Source organism: Zootoca vivipara, chromosome 14 (assembly GCF_963506605.1).
Source record: "Zootoca vivipara chromosome 14, rZooViv1.1, whole genome shotgun sequence".
Lineage (NCBI taxonomy): Eukaryota > Metazoa > Chordata > Lepidosauria > Squamata > Lacertidae > Zootoca > Zootoca vivipara.
The window spans coordinates 41,665,093-41,680,741 of record NC_083289.1 but is presented as its reverse complement, the minus strand read 5'-3'; the positions used below and the strand labels follow the sequence as shown (position 1 = coordinate 41,680,741).

The window sequence follows — 15,649 nt, the reverse complement described above, 5'->3', positions numbered from 1 at the left end:
TGTTTTGTGTTGTGTTCTTATGAAAGAACATTTCTTCATGCTTCTGTTACTTGAACTGCTCCATAAATCTAGGCATTTTGCAACCTTAAATTGTGGTTTTGTTTAAAATTTTAGTGTTTGCTTCAGTTTCAGTCTAGTAGCCCTTCAGCTAATATCTATTCAGTTTTTATACTCATTGTAAAAGACTGAAAACTCAAAAATCCTGCTTTTAGGCTGCAGCAGAATTAAAGAAGGGAAGCAGGGCTGTTCCATCGGCTCTGCTGAGAGACCGGTTGCTTTTGGCTCTTCATCATCATCACCTGTCACTTAGCAAGGGTCATTATAATAATTTTAATAATAATTTATTATTTATACCTTGCCCATCTGGCTGGGTTTCCCCATTTCATCATTCCTCATTCCATCATTCCTCCTTCCATTATTCCATCAGGCCACTGTTGGACTGTTTCCACCCCAACTGGCCTCTATAAAAATTGTAACTTTAAGAAATTGTCCCTGAGTTAGCTTCCCCCCTCCTCCCTACCCATTTCTTTTTCCTTTAGTCTTTTACACTATAACACTGAAGGCAAGGCTGGAGTTTTTCTTTCCTTTTTTAGTTGATCTGGAAACTACCGGTACTCTGAAAACATTTTCTGCTGAAGCATGGGATTAAGAATGCTTTGAATAAGACTGGAATCCAAAGAGCTACTGCAGGCCCATCCAAGACCTTCAATGTGCTGTGTGGGATTTTTTTCTGCACTCCAAACCATACAAAAATACTTTGCTAATGCTTAGTTTTAAAAGTAGCTTGCATTTAGGACTGCTTCTTGAAAAACACATACCCAAAGGCCCTTTGGATGAGCAAAAGTAGCTGTGTGGCTCTTTAGATCACAGTCTAAACATTTCAAAGTGACTTAAAATGCCTGAGCTAAAACAAGTTCTGGGAATACAGATCTAGCACTAGATTTGTGATTGCATTTTGGATCAGCCTTTAGGGTGTGTACATAAGCGCCTTTGCTCTCTTCGGCGATTAGTTGAATCAATCTCAGCTAAACAGGGTTGTCTCTTTCAAAGCACAAGCCGAGCCAGACTCCCTCTTTCCATTCCAGTGGCACAAATGAAATGTTAAAAGAAAAATGTGTTGTTACATGAAACACATCACTTTTTGTTCACTTAACTGTTTTGATTGGTGCAGTTCTCAATACCTAGAAAACCTTTAGTTTAGTATCAATGGAAAAAAAATACTATTTCAGATATTGTAAACTCTTGGCTTTTTTCAGCAAAGTGCAGTTTAATAGTACATATACTAAGTATATTACAGTAGTATAATAGTACTGTATATTCAAGTAGGCCTATACTAAGCAGCACTGTAGGTATGGACAGGGTTTAGCTTTTTATTACACCATTTGTAAACAGAACAGAGCATGCCTACGACTTTTGAAAAAGCTGTCCAGAAGAGGAAGTGCTTAGGGTTCATGTGACTTTTGATAAGGGATATCTAACATTAGCAGCCACATTCAAAACGCACACTACTTCTGATACAAGTGGCTTTTTTTCCTCCTCTGCCAAAGCATTATTTGCAGTATTCTAAAGTACCGGCTGAACCAAGCAAGAGCTCTTTTTTTCTGTCTTTTAAACTGTTATATAGCACTGTGTTTTCAACTTTTTGCAGTATGATTTGAAACAGTGACCATGGATTTTTCACGTCTTCACACGTATACCCCTCCCCAATGTGTGCCAGAGAACACTGGCTATACTTATGCACTCAGGTGAGAATCTTTTTCCTTATAGAGAAGCTGCCTTCTATAGAACCTGGTTTCTTTGTATGTTGTGGTTTCGTGGCAAAATTTAAATAAAGGGAAGAAACCTGGCATTTGATCATAAATCTCACTGACTTTCCTGTTTATAGATGCATGTAGCAGTTTGGTTTTAGGTTTTTACAGTGGATTCTAATCCAGCACCACTGGTGACTAAGACAGTGACTCAGGATTTGGCGGTAGCTGTAAATAAAGTATTTGGGAACCACACCCAAATACCATTGTTTTAGCTTGCAAATGCAGGGTGGGGGGTATTACATGGCAGGGTGTGTGTGTGTGTGTGTGTGTGGATAACTTAATATAGTTCCATACTGCAATGAGGAATCCTTGTCAGTTTTGCAAAGTAAGTACAAAGGTATAAATTCACTATTACTTGTAATTTTTGTACAAAGGTATAACTTCACTATTACTTGTAATTTTTTTGCTAAGTTTTGCAATAAACTTTTAACTTTTAATGTTACATGTTTCTGATCCTGCAGTATTAATATGGGCAGGGGTAACTGTTAGGAAGATAGTATTGTCAGAGATTTGTCAGGTTGCCTAGACCTAGATGAAAAAGGGAAATACTGTAGTAGATCAAGCTTGAGTATTACTGAATAATGGATATGCCCCGAATAAGTCACAATGAAAAATATGTGGAGCTTATAAACTGGTGTATTCTGTAGCTCTTTTTCTCATACTAGCCTTGTAAATAGCTACCGTACTTGTTTGGTTACCTCCAGGCTACCAGGTAAGAAGTTTGCTTTACCTGGAAAGGGGTTGTATCCTTCCCCATTTCTAACCTTCACTGTGCCACCAACATAGCATTTGTGAGAAGTAGATGGGGCTTGCTACTTTTGCGGACTTATTGCCATCTCTGAAATGTACAACTGACAGTTGTTTTTCTTGCACTGTTAATGTTTGAGCAGTTTTCTTGTTTGTAGGACACCATTTATGCTGTTACTAGAGTAATAAGACCTGAAAAACAATCTGCATTTGTGAGCAGCGCTCACAAATATGCTATTAAACAAATATGTGTGTTTGCCAAGTGAAAACAAATTGGGGCTAGTGGAAGCTGTCTGTAGCGCCTGGTACTTCATTTGAATAGTGTGCCTGTAGTCCATCACTTGCAGAAGTAGAATAAAAACAGCTGTTAAATAACAAGTGTGAATAGTAGCTTGTGGGGAATGTTTAATTAGACTATTGCCTTCACTCCTTTAAAAAGCAAAATTGTGAGCTGCCAGGTACTAAATGAAGTTGCAGCAGCAACAAGGAATCTTTTTCAGCCCAAAAACCATATTCCATTTTGGGCAACCTTCTGAGGGCCACATGCCTGTGATGGGTGAGGCCAGAGGCAAAAGTGGGAGGAAGAATGAATATAAATGTTATTGGTTCAAGAAAAATAGATATAAAAAGAAGAGAATTCCTGGATGCCAAGATTCAAATTTGGGTCAAGTACTCTGGTGAGAGAACACCAGCAGATATAAATTCACAAAATATGAGGCAAATAAAGTGTGAAAATGTAGGATGTAAAACTATTCTGGGTGAGTTCCAAAACTGTCCCATTTAAAAGTTCCTTCCGAAGTTTCCCAGCATAGAACACACATTTGGTAAGTTAAAATGGTTTACTTACAAACTCACCAAAGGTCTCAAGAACCTGCCCTGAGATCTATGGGTAATAATAAATGTGTTCTTCCATACGTCAGTTAGGAAAGTTGCAGAGGCAGTAAAAAGTAGCTTAGTTACGAAGCGGTAAAACATTACTAAACTGCTGTATATTCCTGCATATAAGACTACTTTTTAACCCAGGAAAATCTTCTCAAAAGTCGAGGATCGTCTTATATGCCAGGTCGTATTTCTTATACGGTGAGTAAATCCCAGACTTTATACCGTATTTTAACTGGAAAAGTTGGGGGTCTTATATGCCCAGTCGTCTTATACGCCGGAATATACGGTATTTGTATAGGAACACTAGAGGTTGGTGAGAGTAGTGCAGCCGAGCTGGAGGAACCAGCTCAGACCTCCTCATATGCTGAGTTCTCAAGTAGACTGGGAAGCAGGGAACAAAGGGTTGTTTACCTATTTCTGCCCAAGGTAAGGGGAAGTGACATAGCTAAGCTTGGCAGGACAGCTTACTCTATAGCAGGGGTCAGCAATCTTTTTCAGCCGTGGGCCGGTCCACCATCCCTCAGACCATGTGGTGGGCTGGACTATTTTTTTGGGGGGGGGATGAATTCCTATGCCCCACAAATAACCCAGAGATGCATTTTAAATAAAAGGGCACATTCTACACATGTAAAAACATGCTGATTCCCAGACTGTTCGCAGGCCAGATTGAGAAGGCGATTAGGCCGCATCCGGCCCATGGGCCTTAGGTTGCCTACCCCTGCTCTATGGTATTAAACCCTTCATGCATTAATTAGACTAAAGCATGCTGGTTATATGAGGCTGGTTATCCTGTAAATTTTACATGCATCCATCTCTGTCCTTTATTCAGACAAGCAAGAGGCATGACCAGAGTTCAAGGACCCATTCAAAGAACACTCAGGCTTGGAAGCAGGGCCTGGGGAGAGTTTCAAGGGCCAGCTAGAGACCTGGAGGGCTGATTTTGGCCCCTAGGCTTGAACTTCCCCATCTGTCAGTTATCGTAGAACATGCTTTTAATACATCTTAAGCAACCCTGGTCCAGCTATCTGAGGCCCAATACGATTTGGGCTGCTGTGCATGGCCTAGTTCTCTCTCAGACAGCAAACCTGTGTCTGGGCTGTCCCACTTCAGACAGTGGGTGGGGGTAGGGACTCGACACACATGATTGAATGTGGCACTCCACACTCAATCCCTGCAGACCCCTGATTATTTCTAGACAAGCTGGAGATAATTCTTCTTTGTGGTGGTTAATCTTAAAATGATTAGCAAATAATTTAGACTCTCCTCTGTCCATGTGCTGGAATGTTGCCATGCCAGTGGAAGGGAAGACTATTATGCAGTTTTTTCCTATGTGTGAAACTGCAGAATTAATGGAGAAATATGTTCATATATGCAATTAAAAGACCAGAGTATAAATCTTGTAACCTGGGAAGCTGCTTTATACCAAGCTAGGTGGACCAATGGTCTAACTCAGTAATACACATTGATTGGCAGCAGCTCTCTAGGGTTTCAGACAAGGGTCTTTCTCAGCCCTACCTGGACATACATACGTATTAGGATTGAAACATTTTGTTTGCAAAGCACATGTTCTGCTGCTGAGCTACCCCATTGTTCCCCATAAATGATTTAACCCAATCTCCTGTTATGATTGCAGTCTCCTGGCATTCCTGCTTTTAAAACTGAAGCTGTGCATATTTTTGTCTCTGAATTTTATTGGCGTAACTCAGAAGATACTTGCAACAGTTTCAGTTTAATAACTTTTAGCCATGAGATTCTCAACAGAATTCTGTTTTTTCCTCCCTCTATCACTAACCACACAACGCTCAAGGCTGCTTTCTCTTCAGTGTTAGTTCCACTTCACTGACATTGGGTTTAATGTGGCATTACATTTTTTCTCCATAAAAAGGGAGTCTCTTCAGATCACTGTTTTGCTTTTAAAAATGTAATTCTAGATTAGTTTCCCCTAAAATAACTTACATTTTCATGGGTGCATTTAACAACTTTGTTTTTGCTACAACAGACTAACATAGCTCCCTGGATATAAGGACCGACCACTTGTTACTGCAGGCACGGTCCTGGCCCTTGAAAAATGTATCACCATTTTAAAATTATTATTATTTTTAGTTCACAACATTGCTTGATTGTAATAATAAAATCTCTAAGTGGTTTACCAAAAAAGCATTAGAATTAACAAATGAAAGCAGGTATTTTAAAACAATCAAAAATAATTAAACAAAAGGCGGGTGCTGAGTACAGCAAAGATGCCTGTCTGATATCAATAGGTGGTGCTGCCACACTAAAAGATCAGATTCTTACAAGTGTGGAACAAGTATTGTATGGCACCTGTAACTGTGCCAGTTCTGTAGATTGGAGTGAATGGATACTTATGGGGTAAGGCAATCCACAATTAAACTGGTCCCAAGCTGTTATGGACTTGAAATACTAACAGTAATACCAATTGAACAAATTGGGTGCCCATGTAGATATCTGAGCAGAGGCGTTATATGCTGACGAGGTCTCACTTCTGTCAGTGACTGCTGCAGCATTTTGCACTAATTGCAGTTTCCAGAGCAAGTACTGTAGAGGCTCCACCTAGAGTGCACTGCAATCATGGGGAGAGTCACCATGTCAGTCACCCCCACTCTTTCATTATGATGACTTCAATGTATCCTGCCACTTGATAGTGGTAGTAGTGGTGCTGGGCAGGGAAACACATGGGATGATGTTTTACATGCAAAAGTGAAGCTGTGTGGTGCAGGAAGAAAGTAACATAGGGAGGACCAATAGGTGATCCTTTGTGGAGAGCACCTGCCTCGTCTACTTCAAAGTTTGAATCACAGTCCTGCTTGTAAACTTAGTTTCTGGTGAATGGGTGACCATGTTTAATAAGCTACTACGCCTTTTAGGCTTCAAGATAGGACATATTTGAAAGCAAGTGAAACTACCCAAACTGAGCCCTCAGACAAATTCAGACTTTAACAGTGATGATAAAAACACAAAAACTTTTTGGAACCTGCGGGCCACATTTTCTTCTGGGCAGCATTCCAGGAAGTGCATACCAATGGTGGGCAGCGCCAGAAACAAAAGTGGCAGAACGAGATGTGAGCCTTTCCTTTGTGTAGGAAGTTACAGTCCACCCATGCAAAAACTAGAGGTTTATATAAACATACATACCTCTGTTCTCCCAGGCAAGCAAGAAGCATCATCACAGTTTCAAGGACACATTCCAGCAAAGCAAAAGCACTCAATGAAGTTATGGTCTGTGGGAGAAGTTACAACCCTGGGGAGAGTCACGAGGGCCAAATAGAGAGGCCTGAGATTCCCCACCTTTACTCTAGGCTTCAGAACTAATTTTCCTGAAGCACTGGAATATTTATTCATTCATTTAAAATATTTAAAACCTTTTGAGGCTACTATGAGAAATTAAAGTGATAAAAAGATACACGCCCACTCCATAGCAATAAGTAAATAATTGTATATTATTTTGTTTAATGCTCAATCCTGTAGAACAACAGGTGATTAAAATGGATTATTTTATTGCAACAGCTCACATCCTGAATGTCTTCATAAGCAAGCGGGCCTCACATTTCCCCCTTGAGATTAAGAAAGAGGTAGATTTCAAAGCCTTGAAAAGGATGGTGTTCCTTTCCGATGTTCTGATCTCTCTGCATGATGGGAAGTAGCATTGAACCCAATGATATTCAATAAAATGGTGGGTTTGCACAAGGAGAAACGGGGACTCTCTCAGATGAGCAAGGCCCAAAGAGATTCAAAGATTTGAGTGCCTTGATTTTTACTTGGAAGCATTAACAGCAATCAGTATGGATTGCTCAACAGCAGTTAATTATACTCCTGTCTCCTCATCTCTGTTGAGAAGCTGCCTGCTGCCTTCAGCAGATATACAAAAATCTTTTTCTGTCTTTCCTTTATAGTTCAAGCTACTCATCAACTGCTCTAGATTTTGAGACTGAACACAAACTGGACCCTGTGTTTGACTCCCCAAGAATGTCAAGGCGCAGCTTACGTTTGTCTGCTGTAACATATAACACACCTGAGGATACACACAATGAAGGCATCTTTGGTGTTGGCAGCGGCTCCTATGGCGGGAAAAAGGCATTTGCAGACCAGTCAACTAAGTAAGCATTTCTTTTAATAGGTACTTCATGTAAGTTACCTTCTTACTGCTTCCATTCTATTAAACTTTAAGGGGTTCAACTGCATGCTGTGATTTTTGATTTGCATTTCTGTATTGCATTAGGAATCATGATAGTTGCTAGTTTTTCTTTAAAAGGTTTGCGTGAAACTTTGACTCTCCCTTGGGTTTTCAGTGGGCAAAAAGAGGAGTACTGCTCCTCCCAAAGTTTAGGCATCTTCTCCTGGAGAACTGAAGATGATGCTTCAGTTTTGCAAATACCTCTGTTGTACTGTAGAATTTCTTTAAAAGAATGTTTGTTAAAAAAAATGGTACTCGTTACTATTGTAGCCTCCAGTTGAGTTAGGTTTTCTTCCCTAACCTTTTAGCACATGCTTTTGTGACTCTTGAGTCCAACTAAAGTAGCAGCAGCAAATGGAGAATGTGGTTTGTATGAGAAACTCAAAGTACTGGCTAGTTGAGAATGGAGCTTCTTCTATACTTTTAATAGTTGCATAATCTTAAGAGTGGGGCAGCTTTTCTCACATCTTTAAAAAGCTGCGCTTGCCAAACTTCTCCCCTCTGTGCAAGATCCTCCTTTGTAGCTGGTCATTCTGTGCAGCATTAATGTAAGCTCAGTGTTCTGTGTCCCCAGCTAAAATAAAAGAGGCAAGTAGATCTTCAAGACAAGCTATATATGTAGTCCACATGGCTGCATTATTTTCAGACCTGTCAACCACAGGAGATGCTTCTCTGGTGACCAGTGACTGGTTACATTTCTGGACTGTTTAAATGGATTGATTAACTCTGTAACTGGAAATTCTAGTAATCATTTTGTCTTGTTTTGCATTGTGCACTCAGTGTGGTTAACACTGCATTTTTGGGGGGATGGGGGGAGTTTCTCATTGGAGGTTCTCAGAGAAAGCTATGCAGTATCATTCAGGTTATTCTAATCTTGTTCCTTTTTCAGGCATTAGCTGGAATATCTTTTGTGTACCCCTCCCTTACTGTGGACCATGATTTAAATCATTTATTCTATCAGTGATTCTGGCAGATCACAAATATGATCATGCTAGATACTAGATGGAAGGAGGTAATATTCACAAGAAAAACATTTTAGGATTATGGATAATCTTGGCTTCTTAAGAAAACTCAAAAGCTGCAAATGGCATGTAATACAGTTCCTTCTGACCTCAGTGGGACTTAAGGAAGAACCATTTCACACTTCCACATTGCCTGCATAGCCACCCTATCCCCCGTAGAAAATGTATGAACTGTTCATTGGGTTAATCCCAAAGAAATGGTTTGTGAGTGGCACTCTTTAAACCCTGTTACTGCATCTTTATTTTAAAGTAGTCCCTTCTGAGTTGCTTCCAAGTAGGACAACATAAGTCACATGTAACTCAGTGGGGCTTCCTACAAGAAACCCCACTATTAATCTGCATTCCAAAGGATGCTTATTTAATCATAAGTTCATGGACCTTGTTTCTTGGAAATACCATTAAAGTAACAGAGGATTCAGAATGTATATGTGCATATTGTTTTGTTTATGATGTGACCATTTCTAGTGCTAAAAATAAAATAAAATTGGCATAGTCAGTCAAAAAATTAAAAGTACAATTGATTTAAAATGGGAGACATGCAGACTTTTACTTCATGCATTAAAAGTGGGACTTTTAAAGGGTTAACTTTGCCTAGATTATACTCCTTTATTTAGAAGCTACAGCTATTTAATTTTAATTGGACTTGTTTCTAAGTTTAGGATCAGTGGTTTAAAAAAGGACTTCTGCATATTTTTCGGCATAGTCTATAGAACAGGGCTGGCTTGAACAGAGATCCACAAATTTGGAACAGCTTTGGTATGCAACCATTATGTATAGTTGTGACCCTTCTCTCTCCCCCCCCCCCCGAGTCCTTTGGAAAAAAGAATGTGATGTCACACCAGATACCAGAGTTGAAGAGAAGCAGAAGCAGTGTTTGTCACTGCTTGTGATTATTCTGCAAAGTCAGAGACTGGCCTCCTCCTCTCATGGGTCATCTAGAACTCTGGGAAGGGCTGGCTTGATATTTTCACAATGAATATGCTTTCAAAGATGCTTGGAAGCAGAATGAAAGTGTTTTTCTGTGTATGCCACAAAATTTGTGACAAGAGGGATCTTCTTTACTCATGGCCACCTATAAGTTAGCAGTTCTCAGGAAGAAGAAGAGTTTGGATTTGATATCCCACTTTATCACTACCCGAAGGAGTCTCAAAGCGGCTAACAATCTCCTTTCCCCTCCTCTCTCACAACAGACACCCTGTGAGGTGAGTGGGGCTGAGAGACTTCAGAGAAGTGTGACTAGCCCAAGGTCACCAGCAGCTGCATGTGGAGGAGCGGAGACGCGAACCCAGTTCCCCAGATTACGACTCTACCACTCTTAACCACTACACCATACTGTTATCATAAAGTACCCTGGAAGTTCAGTTTTCACACATTGACACAGTTCAGACACCTTGTGAAGCCATGATTGTGGTGTCCTAATTTCTCTGTTATTTCAACTAAGCCAGGAATTCTTAACAGAAAGAAAACAAAAAAACCAGCAAGCAACTCTGAAATAAACCCTACATTACCTCATTGTGTAGATTACAATCTGGGTTTCCACATTGTATAGACCCTGTGGTTAGCATAGACCGTAGACTGGTGTATTTGAATTGACCCACTATCTGCTCTATGACTGTTTTAACGTTGGAGTAATGTTTCCCAACCACAGAATTATTACTTATACCCCACCCATCTGGCTGGGTTGCCCCAGCCAATCCGGGTAGCTTCCGACGCATATAAAAACATAATAAAAGTCAAACGTTAAAAACTTCCTGATACAGAGCTCCCTTCAGATATCTTCCTAGTTTAAGAGGAAAGGAAAACGGCTTCCTTTTTTGTTGCTATAGCCAAACTGATATGGCTTCAGAAGACCTGCTAGATTATTATGCCCCTTTCTTTTGCCTTGTGTTACAGATTCTTAATATGCCTGAACTGTTGGTGAATGTTGCACATTTATGCTTTGACATTTCTTTTTCTTTAAGGTTTGTAAAGCAACGTAAAAGTGTGGTGAAACAGTCTGGCTCTGTAAGACATACCCCAAGAAAAAGTGTGCCCAGCTCTTCCAGTTTTAGCCACAGTAGTTTCAGTAGCCACGCAAGTGATGGATCTTTAATGTCAACCATATTGGATGAGTCTTCAATACGGGAGCAGACAGCTGTTGACCATTTCTGGGGTAGGTAATAATGTACTACATACATATACTGTATATTTAGCATGTATACTGTTATCTGTGGTGTCAGTTCTTGTTCAAATGGCAAGCTGCATTATACTCAATAAGGCAGAGTAAGAAAGAAATGGTTACACATCTAGGCCATTACTACGTTCTGTTAGGTGGCACAACTAGGATCCTTGATGCCCAAGGAGGATTTGGATTCTGTCTTTTAAATAGCAGCAGTTGTACTACATTTCAAAACTTTATGTATATAGGAAGAATTCCAGAAACAGTTTTGTGATTAAAGCAGAGGGAGAGGCCATAGCTCAACAACACACATGCATTGTTGTTTGCAAAAAGTCAAGGTTCAGTCCCTGGCACCTCCAGGCAAGGCTGCAAAAGATTGGTCATAAATCCTGGAGGCCTACTATAAATCATTGTAGAGACAATACTGAGCAAGATGGACCACTAATTCAACTTAATAGGGCAGTTTCCTATGTGGATCTATGGTTCTAAATCCTGCTGACCAAATGCAAGTGAATTTGTACTTAAAGGATCTCTCTGGGTCCAACTTAGTATTTTGAGAATGCGCTTTCACAGAGCGTGGAGCATGAAGGCTTACTATCACCTTCAGAGTTGTGAATACAGTCGTACCTCGGGTTCCGACCACCTCGGTTTGCGAACAGTTCGGGTTACGAACTGCGCAACCCCGGAAGTGTTTTCGCCCCGCGCGCGCGATCTGCGCATGCGCAAAGCACGAAAATTGCGAAAATCGTGCTTTGCGCATGCGCAAAATGGCGGCGCCCATCGCGTTCGGTTTACGAACTATTCAGGTTACGAACTGCGATCTGGAACGGATCGCGTTCGTAACCCGAGGTATTACTGTATGTCTACAACAAAACCCACATGATTAAACAAGGAATTGTGGATTCTGTATTGAAAAGTAAACTTGTTCCTATAAAGTGTGTGTGTTTCAAATATAAACCCTGTCATTGATTTCCCTTGTGAAAAGTTGCACTCAGGTGGCACTCCTTTTGATGGGAGGGTGGAGGAGGCAATGCCTGCTAATCTATACTTATTCCTGCAGTCCCCCAGTGCCAATGCCCCATGTTACGATTTGAATTTTGGACATACATGAAACCAGTTTGGTTACTGATATGATTTCGTTCAAGATGACTTCATCATTCTTACAGTGTTGGATTTGCTTCCATCTGTAAATTGTTCAGGGATTTTGTAAATTTAAAAAAACCTTTGAGATGGAAGTATTTTTATAGCAGTACATTTCAAAATACATAGAATATGCATTGCAGACCGGCTGCTTTCTACTTGAAATAGCAAGGTAAACAGAGGGTCTGAATGTAAAACACTAGGAGAGTTGTGGAAGCTCCACTGATGTCTTTTTTAATGTCCAGGTGCCTGAGAAACTAGAGAAAGGGGAAACAGAGGGACAGACGACTCTTTTAAAGCAGCTTATATCCTGTTTCCTCTCAAGGAGGCATGCTGTGTGGGGATTGCTAGAATTGTAGAGCAGTTTCCAAGTGGAGTAAGGTGCAGCTTTGTCACTGTAAATTGACTTCAAGGAGACAAAAGCCTTAGTCCACCTTGAGAAATTATTTTTATTTGGAAAGTCTGTATATAAGAGCATCTGTGGGGCTACTGTACCTGGGGAGACAGATGAGGAACATAATCTGTATAAAACTTTCCGCCCTCCTTCCTAATAATCCTTTCTGACTTGAGGTCTGACCTTGTTCAGGCCAATTTCCCACTTACTCTGGTGTAAGGAGTGCAGGACTTGGCGCCAAATGAGCAGTGCTACTGTCAGAGAACATCTTGATCCTGTGTGAGCAGAGAAAGGTGCCGTCGTAGTTGTAGGCCATATGCTACTTAACTAGCCTAGTTGTAGGCCTCCACTTACCTCAGGTTGAAGAAACCTGTGTTAACTACTAGTAGCGCATTTTTTAGTGTTAATTTTGGCATTAACCACCTTGTTTTACTACTATGTGGTGAGCTACAGCTAGAGCAAATGGTAACCAAGCAACAGAAACATTGTGTGCTTCCAATTATCTAGCCTCCCCAGTAGCAACATGGGTAATAAAAGACAGGTTTTTGTTGCTTTACATTTCCGCCTGGAAATGTAACCCTGTTGGTAGATAACATAAATGGTTGTTCTAAATAAAAAAAGATATTCCCTTGTACATAGTAAAGTTTCCACTATGCTTCTTGTTTATTGTTCTAGAATTAGCAGGAGAATTTCTTTTGGTATAGCAGTTAACTTTGACTTAGAAATAGTGCACCTCCTTGAATTTAAACAAAGCATCCCTTTACTTTTCAGGTCTTGATGATGATGGTGATCTCAAAGGTAACCAGGCAGTGTTTTTCATTATAATTTCTTCTCTCCCCAATTCACTGAATTTGGATTGTTAGATTATTTATTGCCATTCAACAGGTGGAGATACTACAGTGATTCAGGGCAATGGTGACTTAGCAACAGTTGAGAACCAGACAACACTGAGCAATGGGTATACCTGCAGTGACTGCAGCATGCTTTCTGAGCGGAAGGAGGTCCTCACAGCATACTCGGCTGCTCGCATGCCATCCTCAAGAATTTACTCCAGGGATCGAAGCCAAAAACACAAGTCTAGTAAGTAATGTTGGTGTTCATTCTGTTGGTTTGCCACTGTTGAGAAATGGTGCATGAATGAAATCTTACTGTGTGGAAAATGTGTTGAGTTCCATTGGTTTAGGAGTCTAGTCCTAAAGGTTGAGGAATTTTTGATTTAATAGAACGTTCCCATGGCAATCTATCTGTGACTGCTTCTGGCACAATGGAAGTTCTTTTCGAAGATCGTGACATTCTTTCTAATTGAAAACAGAGAAACCCAAGCATTTTCTAGCATAGAAACAACAGCATGGTAGGAATTGGTTGCTTCATCTGAACTTGGTAGGCTCTCTTGATGAACAGGTTTATCCAACCCTCATGGGTATGGTAATCTCACATTACATATCTTCATTGTGAGGAAGGCATCTGATCACATTTTTGTTCAGAAAAACTCCATAAGCTGTGCAAATAGGCATCTGAAGTAGAAGGCACTAGAGCATGGTTACATTCTTAAATGAGGAAGAATTAAAAGGAGGAAACTTTTGGTTTCTCACTTTCAAGTGCACAATTTCCAGAACTACTTTCCCAGAGCAACTGTAACACATCATTCTTTACTTCTGTCTTATTTTCCAGAATGATCCATCATCTCATTGGGGTTTCTTTACTTAGTGACAGCCTCTATGAAACTATAGGATTACATCTCTCAGTAGTATTGATAGTTTTTGCTTCTGAGAAGTTCTGCATTCTGCTTGTCTGAATGTATCCCATAGAAATTAGTGTTGAGAGCGGTTCATTCTTTCCGTGCCATTTTTTGAATGCTGAAGTTTTGCTCATCTGCCAACTTAAGCGTTTTGGTTAGTAAATTTGCAAAGCAAGAAATGCAGGAAACATTGTGCTACATATTTTTCTGAAGTTGTTAGTTACATGGACTGGTACTTAACAGAGTTTTTTGGTAACTTGGTTGTTGCCTTTTAACTCCACTTATTCTCCATGTGCTTGAATGAATGAATGAAAGATAAAAATGACTGTTGCCATGGGGTGACTTCTCATATTTTGGCAAGTAAGAAACAACCACACTGCACCTACGTGGGTTAGCTTTGTATTTTCACTGTGTCAGTCAGTAGATAAATGGAAGCAACTAACATGCTACTGATGCTCTTTTAATAGGGGGCCTCCCTTTCTACACAAATCAGATTCTGCGAGCAGCCAAGTATACCACAACATCTTTTTCATCACTCATAGTGCAGTTATTTCAAATGATCTTGCTGAAGCTGGGCTATGACTGTAAAGGTATTTTGTTTTTTAGCTTATCTTTTTCTTTGTCCATCCGTGCCACACACTTAAAAAACAAATTCTGAACCCCTCTGCTGCCTTAGTGTGTGTATGCTTCTTTATGTCTTTCACTCTGCAGCTTTATTATGTCCTCTTTGGTGACCTGACTGGCTTCTTTCTTGCTTTCAATTGCCTGCCTTATATATTCTCTTAGAAGCATCGGTATGCAGGCACAAGGCATTGGTGCAGGTTCTCCTTTTTTCTTCCTTTCTTGAAAAGGCATGAATAGTGGGCTTTGAATGAAAGCTTAACCTTGATTATGAAAGTAGATTATTTAAATTGCATTACATTGTAGATAAAAATCACACTGTCCCAGTCTTTAAGTGCTGGGGTTTTTCTTCTTTCTTTAGTGTTTATATACAGTGTATTTAACAATAAACACGCTTGCTTTGGTCAGGTGTATTGTATATTCCACCATAGAAGTGTAACTCCTGACTCTCATTGGCCAACTACTGCTTCTCATTTGCATTTTTAAGATAACCCCATTAAACATTTTTACATGAATGCCCAGAAATGTAATGTGTGGATGCGACAAGTGTGTTTTCATTTACATATATCGTACCAGTCTGTGCCCAAGGGAGCTGGGATGGTCTGCAGCTTCTGTAGCAAACCCACACTTCCATTGCATAATACTGTGCTTGCAATATTGGCCCTGGATACAAAGAACCATGCATCTAATGGCCAAGAGTGCTTTGGAATTATGTTTCTCAAGCACCATAGCAAACCTGTTTTTGGTACTGTGTGACATGATATTCTGATCTGCAAATTCCACTATATGGGGCTGAGCCCTTGGTGACCTCTTTGGATCCCAGTGTCGTCCAGTAATGGCCTTTCTCATCAAGATGTACTTGGTTTCTCTTTCACAATTTGTTTCCTGCAGGAAATCAAAGCATATTAAAGTATTTTAAAATATTTTTCTGGTGTCCTTTGGTC

At 40.2% G+C, this 15,649-nt stretch overlaps 1 protein-coding gene across 8 annotated transcripts in view; it reads left to right on the top strand.

The window, feature by feature from the left end:
- Positions 1 to 15,649, top strand: part of SUN1 (Sad1 and UNC84 domain containing 1) — a 54,326-nt gene that overhangs the window by 16,310 nt on the left and 22,367 nt on the right. For 2 of the 8 annotated variants that reach the window (XM_035132246.2, XM_035132245.2), the window contains exons 2-7: positions 1,649 to 1,745; positions 7,352 to 7,555; positions 10,616 to 10,806; positions 13,118 to 13,144; positions 13,232 to 13,426; positions 14,552 to 14,674. In XM_035132246.2, the coding sequence (XP_034988137.2) occupies positions 1,669 to 1,745; positions 7,352 to 7,555; positions 10,616 to 10,806; positions 13,118 to 13,144; positions 13,232 to 13,426; positions 14,552 to 14,674 (817 nt within the window). In that variant the 5' untranslated portion in view covers positions 1,649 to 1,668. The other 6 variants (XM_035132248.2, XM_035132249.2, XM_035132251.2 and 3 more) reach the window with 4 other exon arrangements.